This window comes from Capsicum annuum, chromosome 10 (genome assembly GCF_002878395.1).
Source record: "Capsicum annuum cultivar UCD-10X-F1 chromosome 10, UCD10Xv1.1, whole genome shotgun sequence".
NCBI classification, from domain to species: Eukaryota; Viridiplantae; Streptophyta; class Magnoliopsida; order Solanales; family Solanaceae; genus Capsicum; species Capsicum annuum.
In genome coordinates, this window is record NC_061120.1 from 2,365,673 (window position 1) to 2,386,302 (window position 20,630).

Below are 20,630 nucleotides of genomic sequence, written 5' to 3' on the forward strand. Positions count from 1 at the left end.
ATCTATAATGGCTTCTTGTTTATTGTGTTTCGACTATCGCACTACTTTGTGGTTGTTCCTTGTTTCTTTCTTGTACTGTTTCCTTCGTCGTTGTACCTGAATTGTTGCACTTGAGCCAAGAGTCTTTCGGAAATAGCCTCTTTTTTCTCCCCGAGGTAGTGGTGAGATCTGTGTACACTCTACCCTTCCAAACCTCATTTGTAGGCACTTGAGCCAAGCGTCTTTCGGAAAAAAACTCTTTTTCTCTCCGAGGTAATGGTGAGGTCTGCGTACACTCTACTCTTCCAAACCTCACTTGGAGAATTTCTAGCATATTTCATCGTTCTAGTTGTAGTATTGTAGTTTCTGCATGTGATATCTATCATATATGTCGTTTATTATGTTTGATAATCGCACTATTTTGTTATTGTTTTTATTTTCTTTATCTTTGTGACTGAATTTGTTGTGCTTGAGTCGTAGATCTTTTGAAAACAACTTAACACACCTTTAACTAAGTCATTTCTAAAAATTCGATGTCATATTTGAATTTTTCTCCTTAAATCTCTAAGTAGCCGTTTGGCCATGAAAATTATTTTTTCCGGAGTTGGAATTAAAGTTGGTGTTGTGTATGACCATGTCTTTTTGAAATTCTTTTTTTTAGACTTTTGAACAATCTTTTTTAAATATAATTTTATGCCCTCAACTTTTAAAAATTATCAAAATCACCCAACTACTAATTTACCTACTAACATACAACCAAATGTTGAGAAAATAATTTATCTTCAATTGATAAAATAATTAACAACAAACTAATTATTATGATTTTTATTTTTCTAAAATTTGAATAAAAATATCACAAGCACGAGCTATATAAGTTTATCTAACCATAATCGATTAAACAGAGAAAAATATATTTTGATAAATATGATTGATAGATATAAATATATTTTATATATTCTTAAATTTGTTGATGAAAATTCTTAATTATAGTCACTTGAATTAATTATTTTATTGAATTTGTTTTTTTTTTTAAATTACGGAATTTAGTTAATAAGAGGGATTTGTGTAAATATTTAAAAATTGAGATTATATATAATAATAATGAAAGTTGAAATTGGAAGTGGAAAAAAAAAAGAAAACAACAAAAAGTGATTTTCCATTTTCGAAATTTTATTCCGAAATTATTTTTCAAAGTTTCATGGCCAAACACCATAATTTTCAACTCCGGAAAAAAAGAAAAAATATCCACGGCCAAACGAGCCCTTAGGATGGTGCTCATAGTTTTTCCGCACCTAGGAGCTCGAATCCAAAGCATCTGCTAAAGGATGAAGGAATTTCAACCATGTCACCACGATCATGCTAGTGGATGCATATAGCACATGGTTGTACTACTATTTTTTTTTTTGCACTCCAATAAAATTTTCATCACATTTTCCAAAAAAGAACAAGATGATATCATTATTCTTGATATTCAGATAGCATAATAATTAAGCTTCCCAACATTTAATCTAGTATGGAATTGGAATCCCACATTTGAAATAAACAGAAATTGTACAGTATATATATAACACAAGTTCATGGCAACATATGTCAAGAACCAAACCTTGATAACAAGTATGAGAACATATCGCGCGCAAGTTTTGTGATCCTCCAGAAGCTGATTGTGCTTTCAGCAATCGATACTACTTACAGTTGGTCAAATGTTGGTGGTATAGCGTAAGGGAAAACGACGATGCAACATCCTTTGGAGCCATCTCCTACGTGGTTCTGGGTTTAAGCACACGAAACACTCTCTTTCTTCTGGATCCCTTACGATATCCAAAGCATCTAAATACATAGAACTTGATTGTGGGATGTCCTCCATCTCATTCAAGCACTTAACAATGGAAGCTATAGAGAGATCGGGAGTACTAACAGCCACATGAGTCTTGTTAACAATGCTGCTAGACTTTGGCACTCGTGCATTTGTGAGTTCGACGAGTTTACCTACACAAGCCCTCAACTCGGTCATCCATGGTTCTGCAATAGGATGGGATGACTTCACAGCAGGTTGTTGAGGTGGTTTTGAAAATACAGGGATTGATATTTGGCCGCCACTGTAGTCACCTTCCGACACAGTGCATGTTGGACGTTCAATATCATCTAGCCCCATTGGCAACAAGTCATCATGTGCATCAAGTGACTGTTCAAAAGATGCTTGACCTAGTTCTTGATCATACTTCCAAGGGCTTACACTAACTTTTCGGTCTATGCTACCACCCACATAACCGAAAACTGTTGGTGTGTTTTCCGTTTTGACTCTCTTAAATGCTGGACATATTCCTTCACTTATATGACGAAGCAAATGAGTCGTCCCACTTCGGGTTGAAGAAGTGAAGATTTTATGACAATGATTACACTTGCATTTGTCACAAGTTCCATCCTCCTTTATTAGCTTCGTAAAGTGCTGCCAAACTCTTGATCTTAATCTTCCTTCTCTTTTTCGCTTCTCGCCAGTGCTTGATTCAGTCAGACTGGTTATATCCACAATACCCTCAGGAATAGCATTTGCCATCTAAGTAAAAGCAACCACTTCATAAATATAAACAACTACGGAAATCCAATGCAACTGATGCACGTTAAAACGTTTAACATGAGATCACACAAGCTAGGTAATTCCAAAAGTAAGTGCACGTCTCAATAACGCTACTGCATGTTGATACCTTGTAGAAATTCATTTCTACAAAATATCAGCAACAACAGGTCATTATCTTTGGCTATACAATTATGAAAACGAGTCTCAAGGAATATCCAATAATTCAACGCCATAAACAAGAAACAGAAGCTTCGACATATTTTAAAGTGGATACGTGATGGCACAAACCATGTGGCCGGACATTATTGCATAAAACCTTGTGATGCACTAAATAAACTATAACCGTGTACTTCAAAGAGCTATGCTTGAAGATCTGTCAAAGCAGGGATCAAGATTGACATATCACTAGTTGTAACACATTGCTTTCTTTTGTACTTCTCAGAGATGAGCATTCTTTTACAATTCACTACGTTAGTCTTCGGCACCACTCCAATCCTAGACTGATTGGTGACATAATGCTAAGATTCATAAATAAGTATATATTAGTCCAACTGCTCAGCAAGATGGAAATCCTATAGAAACATACGTATCAAATATGTACTGTAGTAGCTTCTAAGGAAAAACAACTGGCATCTAAACGTTTCCATCGCTCCATTTCAGAGCTTATTTAGCTATTCTGGGAATCAAGAACTTCTTGGTAAAGAGCGCTTTACCATATTAGCCTATCCGACTTGAATAGAGATTAGTTGGGCCGGTGTGCTTCAAATACAGGAAGGTTGAAATAAACAAAAAAAAACACTCCCTGAAAGGGCAGTGAAAGGGGAGTCTTGGAGTACCTGGTAAAGTTGTTGCCCTGTGACCTATGTTGCTCGGACTCTTCAAGAATGTCGATGGTTGCGTGTCGGATTCTCCAAAAATAGTGTATTTTTGAAGGATCCGACACGAGTGCAGCAACAATTTTGGAGAGCCTGAGCAACTTAGCCTGTAACTAGGAGGTTACGAGTTCAAACCGCGGAAACAGCTGCATACAATACAATAGACCCTTGTTTCAGCCCTTTATCGGCCCGTGCACATAGCAGTAGCTTAAGTGCAACTTGTTGCCTTTTTTCCCTCAACTTCCTACTACTACAAAAGTGACTAAAAGGGCAGCCCGATGCACTAAAGCTCTCGCTATGAGCAAGGTCCGAGGAAGGGCCCCACCACATAGGTGTATTGTACGCACCCTTACCTTGCATTTCTGCCAGAGGCTGTTTCCAAGACTTGAACCCTTGACCTCTCCTGATCACATGACAACAACTTTATCAGTTACTCCAAGGCTCTCCTTCGACTACAAAAGTGACTCTCGGAATATAATCTTTCACATCTACAACTTTCTTTTTTTACTAACCGTGGTGTCCGGGCTAGCTTGCACGCACCCCGACTAAATCCACGAAATACCTGTCACCTCACAACATCACCTCCCAACAGGTATCAGGTAACTCTGTCAGCCACCTAATGTTTGTCTCTATTGGGAATTGAACCTGAGACCTCATAGTGCTCGTCTCATTTCATTGAACCACTAGACCAACTTTTTTCATCACTGGAAGCTCCAAAACTAGTTGGATTCTACTTTAAGCACGGATAAATCCACAGGATACCTGACACCTCCTACTAGCAACAGGTACCAGGTAAGAAGCCCAAAACTAGCTGAATTCTACTTTAACCTCGATTAAATCCACAAGAGGCCTTCCACATCCCTCCAGCAACGGGTACCACGTAATTCTGTCAATCACCTAGTGTTCATCTCTATTGGAAATTGAATCTGAACCTCATGGTGCTCCTTTTACTTCACTGAACCACTAGGCCTAACTTTTTTTATCACTATAATCTCCAAAACCAGCTGAATTCTACTTTAACCTAAGTTTTCATGAATAATCAGTATCCTAATTCGGCGTCTACAACAACAACATACCCAGTATATTCCCAAAAAATGTATACACTAAGTAAAAATTTGTCAGAGGAGAACTTACAGGGGAAGTGACAGGTAAATTGACCGGAGTAAATTGAAGGCGGTGGTGGTCAACGGCAACGGCGGGCGGCGAGTTGTTAGGGTTTGGTGGAGACGCCATGAGAAGGAAAGGGGAGAAGTAACAAAGGAGTGGAATTTTCGGGCCGTGGAGAAACTTATAGTAGAGAATGAGGGGATCGGAAACGGGCCTAAATGGGCTCGGAGATTGTTCATGTTTGGGCCGGGCCTGACAATCAAGTTCGGGCTTGGAGTTTTTTCACGCTGGCCCGGCTTGTCCACAAATGAATTTGGGCCTAATCCTGTTAGAATAATCTTTAATCTCTCGAATTCAAGGTAAAATGGGCTCGGAGAGACCTAAATGAGTTCATGTTTAGGCTTGGAGTTTTTGTTCATGCCGGCCCGGCTCATCCATAAATGAATTAGGGCGTAATCCTATTAGAATAATCTTTAATCTCTCGAATTCAAGATAAAATGGGCTCGGAGAGACCTAAACGAGTTCATGTTTAGGCCTGACAATCAAGTTCGGGCTTGAAGTTATTGTTCATGTTGGGCCCGACTCGTCCATAAATGGATTCGGGCATAATTCGGTTAGAATAGTCTTTGATCTCTCGAATTCAAGGTAAAATGTCTTGGAGAGAACTACACGAGTTCATGTTTGGGCCTGACAATCAAGTTTGGACTTGGAGTTATTGTTCGTGCTGGTCCGGCTAGTCTATAACGAATTCGGACGTACTCCGATTTGATTAGTCTCTCTATCTCCTAAATCCAAGGTAAACTTAAAGTATACCTACATATCGAAAAATGGGCCTAAATAGGCTTGGAGAGGCCTAAACGAGTTCATGTTTAGGCCCGACAATCAAATTCGGACTTTGAGTTGCTGTTCATGCTGGCCTGGCTCGTCCATAGCAAATTCGTGCGTAATCTTATTAGAATAGTCTCTCTATCTCCCGAGTCTAAGATAAGCGTTACGTCTACCTACATTCTATTCTATAGAGAATAGGGGATTGAATTGTTCATGTTTGGGCCTGATAATCAAGTCCGAGCTTGAAGTTCTTGTTCGTGTTTGCCCGGCTTGTCCATAACGAATTCGGGGGTAATTTTTATCTCCTGAATCCAATTTATAATGGGCTTGAAGAGACCTAAACGAGTTCATATCCGGACAAGTTTGACTTTGTTTCATTTTTCCAAAAAACACTTTTCACTATTCTCATGATCAAATACTATTATTTTTACGGTTTCTTTTTCCCGCTAAAGTGAAATAATTTTCTACAAAAAAAAAGTGAAAAAATTCTCATGACCAAATACCGACCTAGAGAGGATAAAGCATTCACAAATCTCGATAGGCAAAGTAGTGCAAAAATAGAAAGATTGTTTTGAATAGACGCTCGATTCAAGAAAAACAAATCAGGCAAAAAAAAAAGGGGGTGTAACGACATAAACATATATCTTAACTTATCATATTTACATAAATTTTCACCATTACACAGTAATTATAAAAAATTCAACTGATTATTTATCTTCATTGGATGTATAGGGAGTTAATTATGCATCTCGATAGACTCAAAATAAAAAAAAAATGTATCGAGAGTTAATTATGTATATTTACAAAGAAAAAATAACATCTCCATTGAATTTATTATACATATCGACAGACTCAAAATCAGAAAAAACGTATCGGGAGCTAATTATATATCTCGACAGATCTAAAATCGAAACTTTAAGTAATTATGCACAATATCGAGATGTTTTATAACTAAGCTCCAAACTATCGGAATTTATGTTGTTTTCCCTGAGTATAAATAATAGGGAAATGAGTCGGAAATATACGTAAACTTTGGCGAAATTCTTTGTAACATGCCTTAACGTTGCGGGAATTCTGTGACTCCCCTCGATTATTTATTATCGTATTTCTGTGGCATATATTTATCCAGCAGGACCACTTTAAACCCTCATGCGCTCAGCGTGAGTGTATTCACGCAGTGGTCCAACTAGACAAATATTTGCCACAGAAATACAATAATAAATAGTCGAAGGGGGTCATAGGATTTCCACAACGTTAAGACGTGTTACGACGAATGTTGCGAAAGTTTATATACATTTCGAAACCTTTTTCCCTAATTAATAAGAATAATATTTTACAGCATGAAAAACATTCTTGAAAAAAAACATAACAGTACCATAGGCAACAAACCATTCAATTAATCTGTCAGTAAACAAATCTATCTCACCAAATCTGGCAGCTCAAAGTACACAATCTGAAAGTTCAAGTTTACAAAACAAATATTCAATCTTTTTCACTTCAAATTTTGTAAATCTGTATAGAAATCTGCAACATCAAATCTTGTTTTCTTTGTAATCGTGGTGTTCGAGTCAGCCTTTGCCTAACTGAATCTTGATTTTATCTTTTTCAGTTTTTTTCAAGAACCCCATTTGCTTAGAAATGCCTATAAATCCAAAAATCTAATCTTTTTCACTTCAAATTTTGTATATCTGAGTAGAAAGTGGTGTCTGAGCTAGCTTTTGCGTGCCTGTGGTGTCTGAGTCAGCTTTCGCGTACCTTAAACTGAATATTGAGGTTTTTTTTCCAGTTTTTTCAAGAACCCCATTTGTTAGAAATGCCTATGAATCCAAAAATCTTCATTAAATTGCTCAACACCCCAGATCAGATGAGTTTGTGATTGTTTTCTTAACATCAAATCTTGTTTTTCTTGAATAACCGTGTTGTCCGAGTCAGCTTTCGCGTACCGACTGAATCTTGATTCTTTTTCAAGAACCTCATTTGCTTAGAAATGCCTACAATTCCAAAAATATCAAATTAGTTGATGATTTGTTCTCTTTAACATCAAATCTTGTTTTTTACTTTATTGAATAACAGTGGTGTCCGAGTCAGCTTTCGCATACCTTTGACTGAATATTGATTCTTTTTCAGTTTTTCAAGAACCCCATTTGCTTAGAAATGCCTTCAATTCCCAAAATATCAAATTAGTTGATGATTTGTTCTCTTTAAACATCAAATCTTGTTTTTTTTTTCTTTTTTTGATAACTGTGGTGTTCGGCTCAGCTTTCGCTCACTTCACTAAATCTTGATTTTTTTCTTGGTAATCGTAGTGTCTGGGCTAGCTTTTGTGCTCCTAGACTAAATCTTTATTGTTTTTCTTCATTTTTTCAAGAACCCCATGGGGTTAAAAATGCCTGCAAACCCAAAAATCTTTACTGCTAGATCATCCTATTGGTATAACTACAATTCACGTAGATCAGCAATCTTGATTCTATGTTTTCTTATTGGTTTTGCTGGTTTTGTTTTCGGGTTTATTGCGATTTCAAGGAGGGGTTTAGGAAATAGCTGTAAATATGCTGAACCTAGATCTGTTTCTGTTGCTTGGGATAAAACTGTGATGAGTAGAGGAGATGTTGTGGATGATGAAAATGGGCTTGGGGTTAGTGATGGAGGGTACAAGAGGCATAAAGTTATGGGATTTGTTGGAATTCAGACTGGATTTGGATCGGTTGCTCGGAGGAGATCGTTGCGAAAGACTTGGTTTCCCTCTGATCACAATGGACTTCAAAAGTATGGACTTTTTGTTATTCTGTCTAAATGTGAATGTTCTTTAATGCATACTCTATGTTGAGCTGAGGGTCTATCGGAAACAGCCTCTCTACCTTCATGAGGTAGAGGTAAGGTATACGTACACTCTACCATGTCGTTGTATGAGTCGTATACACGTAGTTTCTTGCATTTGATATCTGTTAACATTTGGTGTCTATTAGTCGTATACATGTAGTTTCTTGCGTTCGGTATCTGTTAACATTTGTTGTCTATTGTGTTTCAGTTACGACATTATTTCGTTGTTGTTAGTGTTCTTTTTTCTGAATGTTCTATATTGCTTTCCTTATCAATTGACATGTTTTCTTCACTACCATATTTCCTTTTTTCATAACTACTTTGATTTGCTGCACTTGAGCCGAGGGTCTTTTGGAAACAGTCTCCCTACCTCCACGAGCTAGGGGTAAGGTCTGCGTATACTCTATCGTGCCCATACCCCATTTGTGGGATTACGCTGGGTATGTTGTTGTTGTAGAAGATTAAGGACGCTATTTCTGTAGAAGATTTTGGATTTCAGATCTTAATTTGCTCTTGGATCCAAATAGAGCTGAATTATTTCCTTCAAGGTCAAATGGATGATGACGGTAATGATACAAAATGAGCTTAATTCATATAGCCGATCCCAACTTGTTTGGGATTGAGGCATAGTTGTCGTCTTGGTATAGTCAAATAGAGCTGAATTGATTCATAAGCAAGATGTTGTTTTGATAAGGTCAAATAGAGCTGAATTGATTCATATGCCTATCCCAACATTTTTGGGATTGAGGTGTAGTTGTTGGGATCGGAAACAACCTCTCTACCTTCATGAGGTAGAGGTGTAAGGTATACGTACCGTACACCCTCCCCACCCTCCCTAGACTCTACTTGTGTGATTACACTTAGTATGTCGTTGTTGTTGTAATTCATACTCTATCTGATACAACCTCTCTACCTTTATGAGGTAGAGGTAAGGTATGCGCACACATTACCCTCCCCACCCCAGACGACACTTGTGGGATTATACTGGGAATGTTGTCGTTCATTGTAATTCATACTCTATTTTGAGCTGAGGGTCTGTCCGAAACAGCCTCTCTACCTTCATGAGGTAGAGGTAAGGTATACGTACGCTACACCCTTCCCACCCTCCCTAGACTCTACTTGTGGGATTACACTTAGTATGTCGTTGTTGTTGTAATTCATACTCTTATCTGATACAACCTCTCTACCTTTACGAGGTAGAGGTAAGGTATGCGCACACACTATCCTCCCCACCCAGACGACACTTGTGGGATTTTACTGGGAATGTTGTTGTTCATTGTAAGGGTCTATCGGGAACAACCTCCCTACCTTCACGAGGTAGGGGTAGGTCTACATACACTCCACCTTCCTTACACCCCACTTGTGGGATTGCTATGGGTATGTTGTTGTTGTTGTTGTAATTTGTACTCCATTTCTGTAGAAGATTTTGGTTTTTGGATCTTAAATTGCTCTTGGATCCAAATAGAGCTAAATTGATTTTTCTTTATAAGGTCAAATGTATGTTGATGGTAATGATACGAAATGAGCTTAATTCATATAGCCGACCCCAACTTGTTTGGGATTGAGGTATAGTTGTTATTGTTTCGAATTTCGATAAGGTCAAATAGAGGTGAATTGATTCATATGCCGATCCGGACTTGTTTGGGCTTAAGGTGTAGTTGACTGACAAATTGATAGATACTATGTACTCCAACTTCAGTTTTGAAAGCGAAAAAGTAGCTTCATTCAGTTTTGTGTTCTCACCACTAATGTTGTATTGTTAAAAAACACCCAATGTCTCTGTGGTTTTCATAAATCTGATTCAAAAAAATAACAATTCCATGTTCTCCGAATCATTTGTCACATGCTGGCTATCTGATCTGACTGTGTCCTGAAACTTGACCAGCAAGAACTTACTGGAAATTGATCAACATGTTTTAGATTATTAACTTACTTAAAGCATGTGAAAACGGAATGCAATGTGACGTAATGGTTACTGCAAAGTCATTAAGTTTTAAGGACAAAAGAAAACAGAAGAAGTTTGGTTAGTTAATCATCAGGCGCTGCGAATTGCTCATTGAAGTTGGCCGGAGAATTACTTTTATATGTAGTTGACTACCCCGGATTTGTTTGTTTTTTTCGACCATATTTTGCTGAACGAGCTGAATGAACGTTGCAGGTTAGAAGAAGCCACTGGATTGGCTTTTAGATTTGTTATTGGCAAAACAAGTGATAAATCCAAGATGTCAGCGCTTAAGAAAGAGGTAGCGGAATATGATGATTTTGTACTATTAGACATTGAAGAAGAGTACAGTAAGCTCCCATACAAAACGTTAGTTCTGACATTTACTATTCGTTAGTTTCTTCTGTTTGTGATGTACACTTACGCCAAGATGTTTTTACAGCTTAGCGTTTTTCAAGGCTGCCTACGCACTTTATGATTCTGAGTTCTATGTTAAAGCTGATGATGACATATACTTACGGCCAGGTAGCTAGAATTGTTCTTTAATTGAGGTCTGTGTGTTATGATTACTATGATACTGTAATTTTTGATGAACGCGTGTTGCTTTGATATTCCATGAACAGATCGCCTTTCATTGCTCTTGGCGAAAGAGCGGTCTCACTCGCAGACATACCTTGGATGCATGAAAAAGGGTCCAGTTTTCACCGACCCAAAGCTCAAATGGTTAGTTTGATAGCAGTTTCCTATATACTAATATAATTAGCAAAATAATTTTACTTGGTGGGACTATTAAATAGGAGTTCAAATACGATTAAAAAAATGATTTCTACTGGAAGTCATAAGATTGCAACTTACTGTATTTATAAGGATAACGAGTAAATATCAAATGTGCTAAAAGCTCCGAGAAATAGCAAAGGTTGAGGGATTTGTGACATAGGTTACAGGTTCGAGCCCTGCGCCATGCCAACTAAGCCTGTTAGTTAAGTGGAGAAGAGTAGAGGGGCAGACCATTATCCCCGAGTTTCAAAGGTTCCGGTTGGTTCAACAGGTTTGGCCCAGACAGATTTCTCGGTCATCATAAAAAGAGAAGATCAAAATATGCTAAATTATCAGTTTTATGGAGGAAACTTATGTTGTCGATTATCAGGATTATTGTTCTTATTATCTTCGGTATTGTCTCATTGAATCTGTACAACTACGACAGGTATGAACCACTTTCATCTATTCTCGGGAAGGAGTATTTTCTACATGCTTACGGTCCTATTTATGCTCTTTCTGCTGATGTCGTCGCAAGTTTGGTTGCTCTGAAGAACAACAGGCAAGTGTGCTTTATTCAAATATTTCTGCGTTTCATCTGTTCTGGGGAAGTGATTTTATCAATTAGGAGGAAACTTCGTTGCGTATGATGTAACTTAATTCAATAACATCTGCTAACTATTTGTGAAATACCGCTTCTGTTTTTCTCCGACTTGAGTAATGGTTATTATTTCTGTCCTTGTGGCGTAAGCCGTCTGGTAATAACCTCGCCGTGCAGCCGTAGTTAGAATTCTATCGGACCGTAAGGCAACAGTCCGAGTATACAAAACTTTAAATGATGTGACTAATGGAGTAGCTTGTTCCATCTAAGCTAAGGTACTAATCGGAAATCAATCATTGTTAAAATATAGGGAAAAAGGAGGATGTATCGGCAACTTCTTTGACACGATGAGATGATTTTTCGGTAACACTAGAATTGTCAATGATAGACATTTTCCAGTACATTTCGGCAACAGGAAACTACTCTTATAATTCTTCAAGTTGAGAATGTCTATTGTCGTTTGGAAGATTAAAAGTTTAGATTAAACGCAAGATCGTTATGGTAAAAAGCTGGATATATCCTTTCACGTCTAAGTCACAGTGTTTCTTGGGGTTCGTTCTTTATTTTATTGAGCCTTTTATATCTGTTTTTTTTCTAGTCAAAATAGGATAGCTCATTAGTTCTCTCGTTTTCCTGTGAATTATCAGTTTCCGAATGTTTAGCAACGAGGATGTTACCATTGGCGCCTGGATGCTTGCGATGAATGTCAATCACGAGAATAACAAGCAACTATGTCAACCAGAGTGTACGGCATCGTCTATTGCTGTGTGGGATATTCCGAGTTGTTCAGGTTTGTTCCTTTAGCCTTTCCTTAAGAGCACCATTTCACAGATGCCCTCACGGTGTTTAAATTTGTGTCGACGAATATGAAATAACGCTCTTGCTTTTGGTGCATCCGGATGATGAAATTTGAACGTTCGACCCCGCAGATGAAAAATTGTTTGATTTTGTGTAATCCCTATGCATGGTGTACATTGCTATAGGTCTATCGAAAACAACCTCACTAGCTCACAAAGAGTGGGGTAAGGTCTGCGTAAATCTTAGGTCTATCGAAAACAACCTCACTAGCTCACAAAGGGCGGGGTAAGGTCTGCGTAAATCTTAGGTCTATCGAAAACAACCTCACTAGCTCACAAAGGTAAGGGTAAGGCCCTGTGGCGGAGCCACCTTTGCTCCAGGGGGTTCATCCGAACCTCCTTCGACCGAAAATTATACTGTTTTTATACTATTTTTACATGGTTAAAAATATTTTTTATGCATATATAGTAGATGTTGAATCCCCTTTGACTAGTTCGTATATATACTTCTGTACCCCCTCAATGAAAATCCTGGCTCCGCCACTGGTAAGGTCTGCGTAAATCTTAGGTCTATCGAAAACAACCTCGCTAGCTCACAAAGGTAGGGGTAAGGTCTGCGTAAATCTTAGATCCATCGAAAACAACCTCACTAGCTCACAAAGGTAGGGGTAAGGTCTACGTAAATCTTATCCTCCCCAGACTCTACTCGTGGATTACACTGAGTATGTTGTTATCCGTGGTGATGCACATATTGCTATTAGAAAAAAATCCAACATGTACTATTAGTTTACGATGTGATTATGTTTCAAACGCTAACAAATACATCGCCTAGTTATTTGTTATTGCATTTTCACACTTGTTTGTTGATCATCGATCGCTGTTTTCTGCTTGCATTTCTGGGAGACGCTCCAAATTCATTTAGTACAGTTAATCGACAAGGTATCATGGTTCCACGAGCACAACCTTTCCTGGTTTCTTGTGCGATGAACTCGCCATTGAACTAGCTAAATGTCATCGTTGTTGTTGTCAACTATCTCTGATACATCGTTTCATTAATTTTATCGTCCAGGTCTGTGTAAACCCGAGAAGAAAATGTTGGAACTTCATGCGAACGACGTCTGCTCAAAGAGTCCGACTCTACCATCAGAAGACGATTGATGAGATCTTGATCAACGTCGACTTCTGGATTTCGGTCACAATGTGCATTTTGCAAGCCACATATGAGATATAGATGTAAGAACTATATATATATATTTTTTTTTACCATCGCTGTTGCGTAGAACTTAAATGGAGCGACATAGACAGTGATCGATGATTCATATAGCCGAACTCAACTTGCTCGGGATCGAAGCATAGTTGTTGTAACTGTCTTGTGTTTTGGTTTGTTTGAAATGTGATTATGTGAATCAACTGCAATTATGTGAGTTCTTAACCAACATTATTAACATAAACATACACCTTAACGTATCATATTTACATAAATCTCCACCCTTTCAAAGTAATTACAAAAATCGCAACTAATTATGTGGCTTCGTTGGATGTATCGAGAGCTAATTATGTATCTCGACAGGCCCAAAATCGAAAAAAAATGTGTTGGGATCTAATTATGTATCTTTACTAAGGAAAAAATGTATAAGGAAAAAATGTATCTTCGTTCGATATATTATGTATCTCGACGGATCAAAAATCGAAAAAAAAATGTACGAGCTAATTATGTATCTTTACAAAGGAAAAAAATATATCTTCATTGGATGTATTGGGAGCTAATTATGTATCTCGACAGACCCAAAATCTCAATTTTGGGTCTATCGAGAAACATAATTAGCTCCCGATACATCTAACGAAGATATATTTTTTTCTTTGTAAAGATACATAATTAACTCCCGATACATTTTTTGTGTTTATAAAAACAATTATATAAATTTAAAATTTTGTGTTTGACATATATATAAAGGAAAATGGTTTGTTTCCACTCCGAATTATACACGAAATTACTAAGACATACTCGAACTTCTGGACTAATTAAAATCGTATTTTTGACAATCTTAGTGCCTACGTGGCACATACGTGAGGTTGTCAAAAATACGGTTTTAATTGGTTCAGAGGTAATAGAACCCTCCTAAAGTTCGATTGTGTCTCGATAATTTCATGTATAGTTTAGGATGGAAACTGGGCATTTTCCTTATATTATATATATGTCAAACACAAAATTTTAAATTTATATAATTGTTTTTTATAATTGTTTCCAAGTGATATCCAAAATGTCAAAACATTGGACCATTAATAAAAGCACTTTAGGACAAAAATGTCTAATGTCAAGACATAAAGAAAACTCACTTTCTTGAGTAACTTTCAATTATTATATTTATTTTATTTCTCATGATATCCATATAATTTTTTTTTATAAACAAAAAGGAATCCAATGAACTAAAAAAAAAAACACTCCGATACATTAAAACTTCCATTATGTATAGAAAGAGGCGGAGTAAGCTTAATAATAGAGGGTTCGGCGACGAAAAATTATACTATTAATACATGATTAAAATGATTATATATATATTGTAGAGGTTGAACTCTCTTCGATGTGTTTTTCTTCAGATTTTGAACTCCCTTAGCAGAAATTCTGGCTCCGCCTCTATGTGTAGGGTTCGAAAAAAGGTCAGATCACAAGAATCTATTGTATGCAGTTTCTCCTTACACTTCTGTGGGGTTATTTCCACGGCTTGATTTATTTTTACACTTTTTTATCCTAAAAGCGAGTGCGTAAAAGAACTTTTTAGCTTTCCCAAACGTCAGTACTAATACTTCAAAAAAGGTACTTAAAAGCCAAAAATACTTAAAAATAAGTCAATTCAAACACCCTCGTAGATGTTGAATCCCAATTTCTCCGTAAGATTGATTCTTATACTGCCTCTGTCCAACAATACTTATCTACTATACTAAAAATAGATGATCAGCAATACGGTCAGTTTGAAAAATCTATGGATAATTTATTCCTTTTTACCGACCTATTTTATCCTTGCTATTATATATATTATTCTCACTCAATGTATTTTTCAAGACATTAAATTTATTATATTCAAAAAGTGATACAATAAAATTACTCTTATTATTTATTGTTTCTTAACGCGTTGTTAAACAAAGAAAGTATATTTTAATTCGTTTTATTCACAACTATTACACATGACAAGCATTGACAATAGGTCGTATATCGATAACCTGTTAAACTTCTCAATAAATTTTATTTTAAAACTCATAGTATTTGGATACTTAAATACAACAAAGCATTCCTATACGACACTTATTCCCTAACACTCACATCGATAATTTAATCACTTAAAATATATCGCCTCCTTTATATTATGCGTATCAGCGTCAATAAGCCATAAACCTTAATCTATTTCGATTAAGGCAGATCGATGAATGTAATTAAAAAAGATAATATATTTTATATGACTAATTTATATACGTAATGAACATTTGAGAACAAACACAATATATATATATATATATATAGTGCCATTTTGTAAAGAATAAAATATATGAGTTGCATGGACATGTGAAAAGTGTACGTAAGATAAAAACAAAAAAACAATTAAAGATTTTGAGTACTTTTTAACTTTATGAATTTAAATTTGCTACGTTTTTCTGTGAAAGAAAAGAGCCAATCAACAAGTTTTGTTCAGAGAAAAATCTGACAAATTAATGATTATCATCATTGTACTATTTGAAGCTTTTATAAGAAAATTACATTATCTATATACGATTAAAATTATACGTATGATCATTAAAGTTTTCGTTATGTGAGATTCGAAGAAGAATCGCAACAATCTCACCTTATATTTTGCAAAGGATTGTTTTCACGGCTTAACTCGTAACCTTCTGATCACGTGTTAGCAACTTTATCAATTACTTTAAGGTTTTCCTTCAAAATTATATATATATATATATATAGTAGATGTTAATTTTTTTTACTTTTTTGTATGTTTACTTTTACATATTTAATGTTAAATCGTCTTAATAAAATTTTTTATTTAGTGGTGGTTCAATATAGTGGCACACAATTAATCTCGAAATAAGCCCATAAAATCTTGGTGATAGTCGTCGACTTGTACGAAATTTAATTAATTAGTTTCGAGAGGAAGATTATTGAATGTGCGAATAAAGTCTCACACCTCACTATGAGACCTTTTTGAAAAAAAAATCATGCAGACTAGATTGAAGACATTCTGCCAATAACGTCTGAATAAGACGAAAGAATCGAACTTTTTCTTTCTGACTCAAAACGAACAATATTGCAAAATATTAGAGTAAAAGGGCAGTTTGGTGTATTAAAATTTTTGCTACGCACGGAACTCCTAGAAGAATCGAACCATAAGGATCTATTGTACACAACCTCATTTACATTTCTACAAGGTATTGTTTCCTGTTTCCACGGCTTAAACCAATGAGCTTCCGGTCACATGGCAAGGCATCAATGAACTTATCTTCTTCAGAGCGAGTTCCAGAGACACTTTTTCTTTCTGACTCAAAACGAACAATATTGCATAATATTAGACTAAAAGGGTAGTTTGGTGTACTAAAATTTCCGCTACGCACAGAACTCCGAGAAGAATCGAACCATAAGGATCTATTATACGCAGCCTCATTTACATTTCTACAAGGTGTTGTTTCCAGTTTCCACGACTTAACCCAATGACCTTCCGGTCACATGGCAAGACGTCAATGAAATTATCTTTTTCTGGGCGAGCTGTAGAGACACTTTTTCTTTCTGACTCATCCACATCATCTTTCTCTAACTCACTTATCCACTTAACATATCGATGACGTGAAGTGGCGACAACAACAACAATATACGCATTGTAATTTCACAAAGTGGAGTCTGGGGAGGGTAAAATGTACGCAACTATACCACTATCTCAAATCAAATAAAGTAGAAAGGTTGATTCCGATAGATCTCCAGCGATGACGTGCAGTGGCGAAATCAGTATTTTTATTTTAAGAACCATCCACATACTCCCTCTCTAACTCTCTTATCCACTTAACATATCGATGACGTGTTGTGGCGAAGTCAGTATTTTTATTTCCAGAATCATCCACTTCCTTACTCTAACTCTCTTATCCACTTAACATATCGATGACGTACAATGGCGAAGTCAGTATTTTTATTTTCAAAATCATCTACATCCTTTCTCTCTCTTTGACTCGCTTATCTACTTAACATATCGATGACATACAATGGCGAAGTCAGTATTTTTATTTTCAGAACCGTTCAAGTCCTCTCTCTTTCTAACTCACTTATCCACTTAACATATCAATGACGTGCAGTGACGAAGTCAATATTTTTATTTTCAGAACCATCCACATCATCTCTCTCTAACTCACTTATCCATTTAACACATCGATGAGCAACAGTAGCAAAGTCAGTATTTTTATTTTCAGAATCATCCACATCATCTCTCTCTAACTCACTTATCTCACTTAACATATCGATGACGTGCCATAGCGAAGTCAGTATTTTTAGTTTTAGAATTATCCGCATTGTCTCTCTCTAACTCACTTATCCACTTAATATATCGAGGTTGTTCAGTAGCGAAGTCAGTATTTTTATTTTCAGAACCACATCCCCTCTCTCTTATCCACTCAAATATCGATACATCCTGATCTCAACTTCATACGAACCCCTCTCGGCAGAAAATTGTACTATTAATACACGATTAAAATGATTTTTTACGTGTATATTTTAGATGTTGAACCCCTTCGACTAGTTTTTCTTCAAATTTTGAACCCCCTCGACGAAAATCCTGGCTTCGCTTCTTCACTGTTTTACTTTCCTAATGTGAGACTTTCTGGCACTGATTCGAATTTAGTCGGACTCCAATCCGAAAAAAAATTGTTCTCGTGACCGTTCTAAGCTACCTAATTGTTTATTTGTTTTTCTAGTTGTCATGTTAATTATTACTCTTTAATTATTAATTAACTATATATATAAGAAAGTTTCAAACATTCTTTTCTCTCTAATTATGTAAATTTCAACTATATATATACACTCTTTATTCTATGTTTATTTGTCTCTTTGTATCACAAGTCTTTCAAACTATATATGGAATAAATTTCAATTATTTTTTTGAAAAAAAAATTCAAAAAGCCATAATTAACTCACAAAAAGTCAAAAACAAAAAACAATAAAGTTGTTGTTTATTGCAAATAAAGACAATTTTGAAATTACATTTTGCTTGTAATATAAGCAACATTTTTGACTTCTAATATATACTTTGAATTAGTCCAATTTGTATTTCTTAATTTTATTTTTTGAGTCGTGGTCTTATCGAAAATAATCTGTCTACCTAATATAAGATACATATAAAATTTGCGTACATTATGTTCTTCACATTAGGGAGCCGAAGTATTGGGAATGCAAGTGGTTTCAACTGAACTCATTTCGTCGAAAATTACCTTAGTATACATAAGGTAAATTTATATTTTTTTTATATATAAAAATATTATGTTTTGATGAGTTGTCCACTTAAGACAGCATGAACTATAACTTAGCGACTGAAGGACTTAATGTGTCAGCCCATTCAGGGGCGGACCTAAGCTAATTTTTAGGTGCTCCGATATTCGTTAAATCTGGCGCAAATTAGGTATAAATATATCAAGAAATGTATTAAAATTGATATAAGAATTAGAAAAAACACCCAGTAAAACAAGCAGATAGATGAGTGTTTTAGTTCTCGGGTGGAACTTTAAAGCTTTCGGCATCAATATGTATGTGTGGACCTCCTGAACTCCCACGATTTCTAAATTCTGGATCTGCCACTGAGCCTAGTGTTGTGGGTTTGAGTCTCGCTAAAGACGCTCTTTTAACCTTTTTGAATTAAATTAATTCTTTTTATTAAAATTTTTAGTTTCGTCTCCGTTTTACTTATGGAATTACATTGAGTATGATTGTTATTTTTTGTAGCCTATGCATAGGTCATAAAAAAATTCTCTCTAGGCAACATAGGGGTAATTTTATTACTAATGTGAAAATTAATAATAAAAGGATTATTTCGTTTTAAAGGGCAGCCCGATGTATTAAAGTTTTTATTATGCGCCGGTTTGGAAAATGACCGGATCATAAGGCTTTATTATATGCAGTCTTATTTTATAGTTTTGTCGTAGACTGATTTCACGGCTTGAACTCGTAAGCTCCTGATCATGTAGAAGAATTATCTATTATTGAATGTTTAATTTGATATGTTATATATTAGTATACAACATATAATTTAAAATATTTTGTTTATTTTTAAAATAAATTAAAATGTTCTTATACTTTGAGGTTAATTTGGTCATTTTAGCAATCTTATTTTGTATTTTATCGCATAAAATAATACATAGATTTTTATATAATTAAATATTGGGTATGGCCCAGCATAAAAGTCTACGTGGATGCCACCTCTCTTCCGTTTTAATTTGTTCGTTTCATTTTAACTTAGCATAAAATCTAATTAAAAAAGAAAAGAATTTTGAATCTTATAATTAACCGAATTTTGAATCTTATGATTAACCAAATTTTGAAGATTTATCTTCAAATATCTATTTGACCGTAGACAATTATGAAAAATTTATCTTCAAATAATTATTTGACCATGAACTCTAATTAGATTTTAAAAAATTATCTTTAAAAATATTTTTAAGTTTTCAAAAAATTTGATCGGACTAATTTATGGGAGAAATTTCACTTCCACACATAAATTTTTAATTCTTTTTCATGTATAATAATGTGTATTCAAACATAACTCCAAAAATTTAAATTTTCACGATACAAGTTTTAACTTCAAAACTTATATGACCAAAGTCCAAATTGAAGCTAAAGTAATAAAATATCTTTTAATTTTTTTATTATAAATTTATCATGCGGGATGTTGAAATTACAAAATTGCTAAATTAGGAAAAAAAAAACATCGAAGTATAATAAAGTAAAAATAAAATAAATAAATTAAAACAGATGAAGTTGAAAGAATGAGTTGAGTCTAATTACATATAAATCTATAAATAAATGTCACATATTTAATTAAAAAAAACATATATATATTCCACATCAACTTCCATTAAAAGGAGAAGTTTAGATTAATAATTAATCGTTATCAAATATTATGATCCAATAAGTGAAAGAAAAGTAATTTTAAAGCATTTTCAATATATTAATAATATTTTTTTTTCTCCTTCTCCATGATAAAGAAATTGAGAACAAGCTAAACCTATTAAATAAAAAAAAATAAAAAAAATCAACATCTTAGAGTTTATATATGGCATTCTAAAATATATAAATAAATTGTATATAATAGAATCTTATAATTTGATTTTT

At 35.1% G+C, this 20,630-nt stretch overlaps 2 protein-coding genes across 2 annotated transcripts; one reads left to right on the forward strand and one right to left on the reverse strand.

Annotated features, from left to right (window-relative positions):
* Positions 1-1,409: 1,409 nt before the first annotated feature.
* LOC107845633 lies at positions 1,410-5,152 on the reverse strand. The gene is made up of 2 exons (XM_016690065.2): positions 4,564-5,152; positions 1,410-2,533 (listed from the first exon to the last, which is right to left on the reverse strand). The coding sequence occupies exons 1-2, from the start codon at positions 4,660-4,662 to the stop codon at positions 1,676-1,678; spliced, it is 957 nt and encodes a 318-aa protein (XP_016545551.2). The 5' UTR covers positions 4,663-5,152; the 3' UTR covers positions 1,410-1,675.
* A 1,500-nt stretch (positions 5,153-6,652) lies between these two features.
* On the forward strand, positions 6,653-13,699 carry LOC107845509 (probable beta-1,3-galactosyltransferase 14). The gene is made up of 7 exons (XM_016689869.2): positions 6,653-8,130; positions 10,343-10,495; positions 10,569-10,651; positions 10,750-10,849; positions 11,331-11,444; positions 12,131-12,273; positions 13,350-13,699. The coding sequence occupies exons 1-7, from the start codon at positions 7,739-7,741 to the stop codon at positions 13,436-13,438; spliced, it is 1,074 nt and encodes a 357-aa protein (XP_016545355.1). The 5' UTR covers positions 6,653-7,738; the 3' UTR covers positions 13,439-13,699.
* Positions 13,700-20,630: the final 6,931 nt, after the last annotated feature.

Coding starts and splice junctions, on each gene's coding strand:
- LOC107845633 (XM_016690065.2), bottom strand. CDS start 4,662: ATGGCGTCTCCACCAAACCCTAACAACTCGCCGCCCGCCGTTGCCGTT. Junction 2,534..4,563: donor ATTTACCTGTCACTTCCCCT/GTAAGTTCTCCT, acceptor GCTTTTACTTAG/ATGGCAAATGCTATTCCTGA.
- LOC107845509 (XM_016689869.2), top strand. CDS start 7,739: ATGGGGTTAAAAATGCCTGCAAACCCAAAAATCTTTACTGCTAGATCA. Junction 10,850..11,330: donor ACCGACCCAAAGCTCAAATG/GTTAGTTTGATA, acceptor CAACTACGACAG/GTATGAACCACTTTCATCTA. Junction 11,445..12,130: donor GTTGCTCTGAAGAACAACAG/GCAAGTGTGCTT, acceptor GTGAATTATCAG/TTTCCGAATGTTTAGCAACG.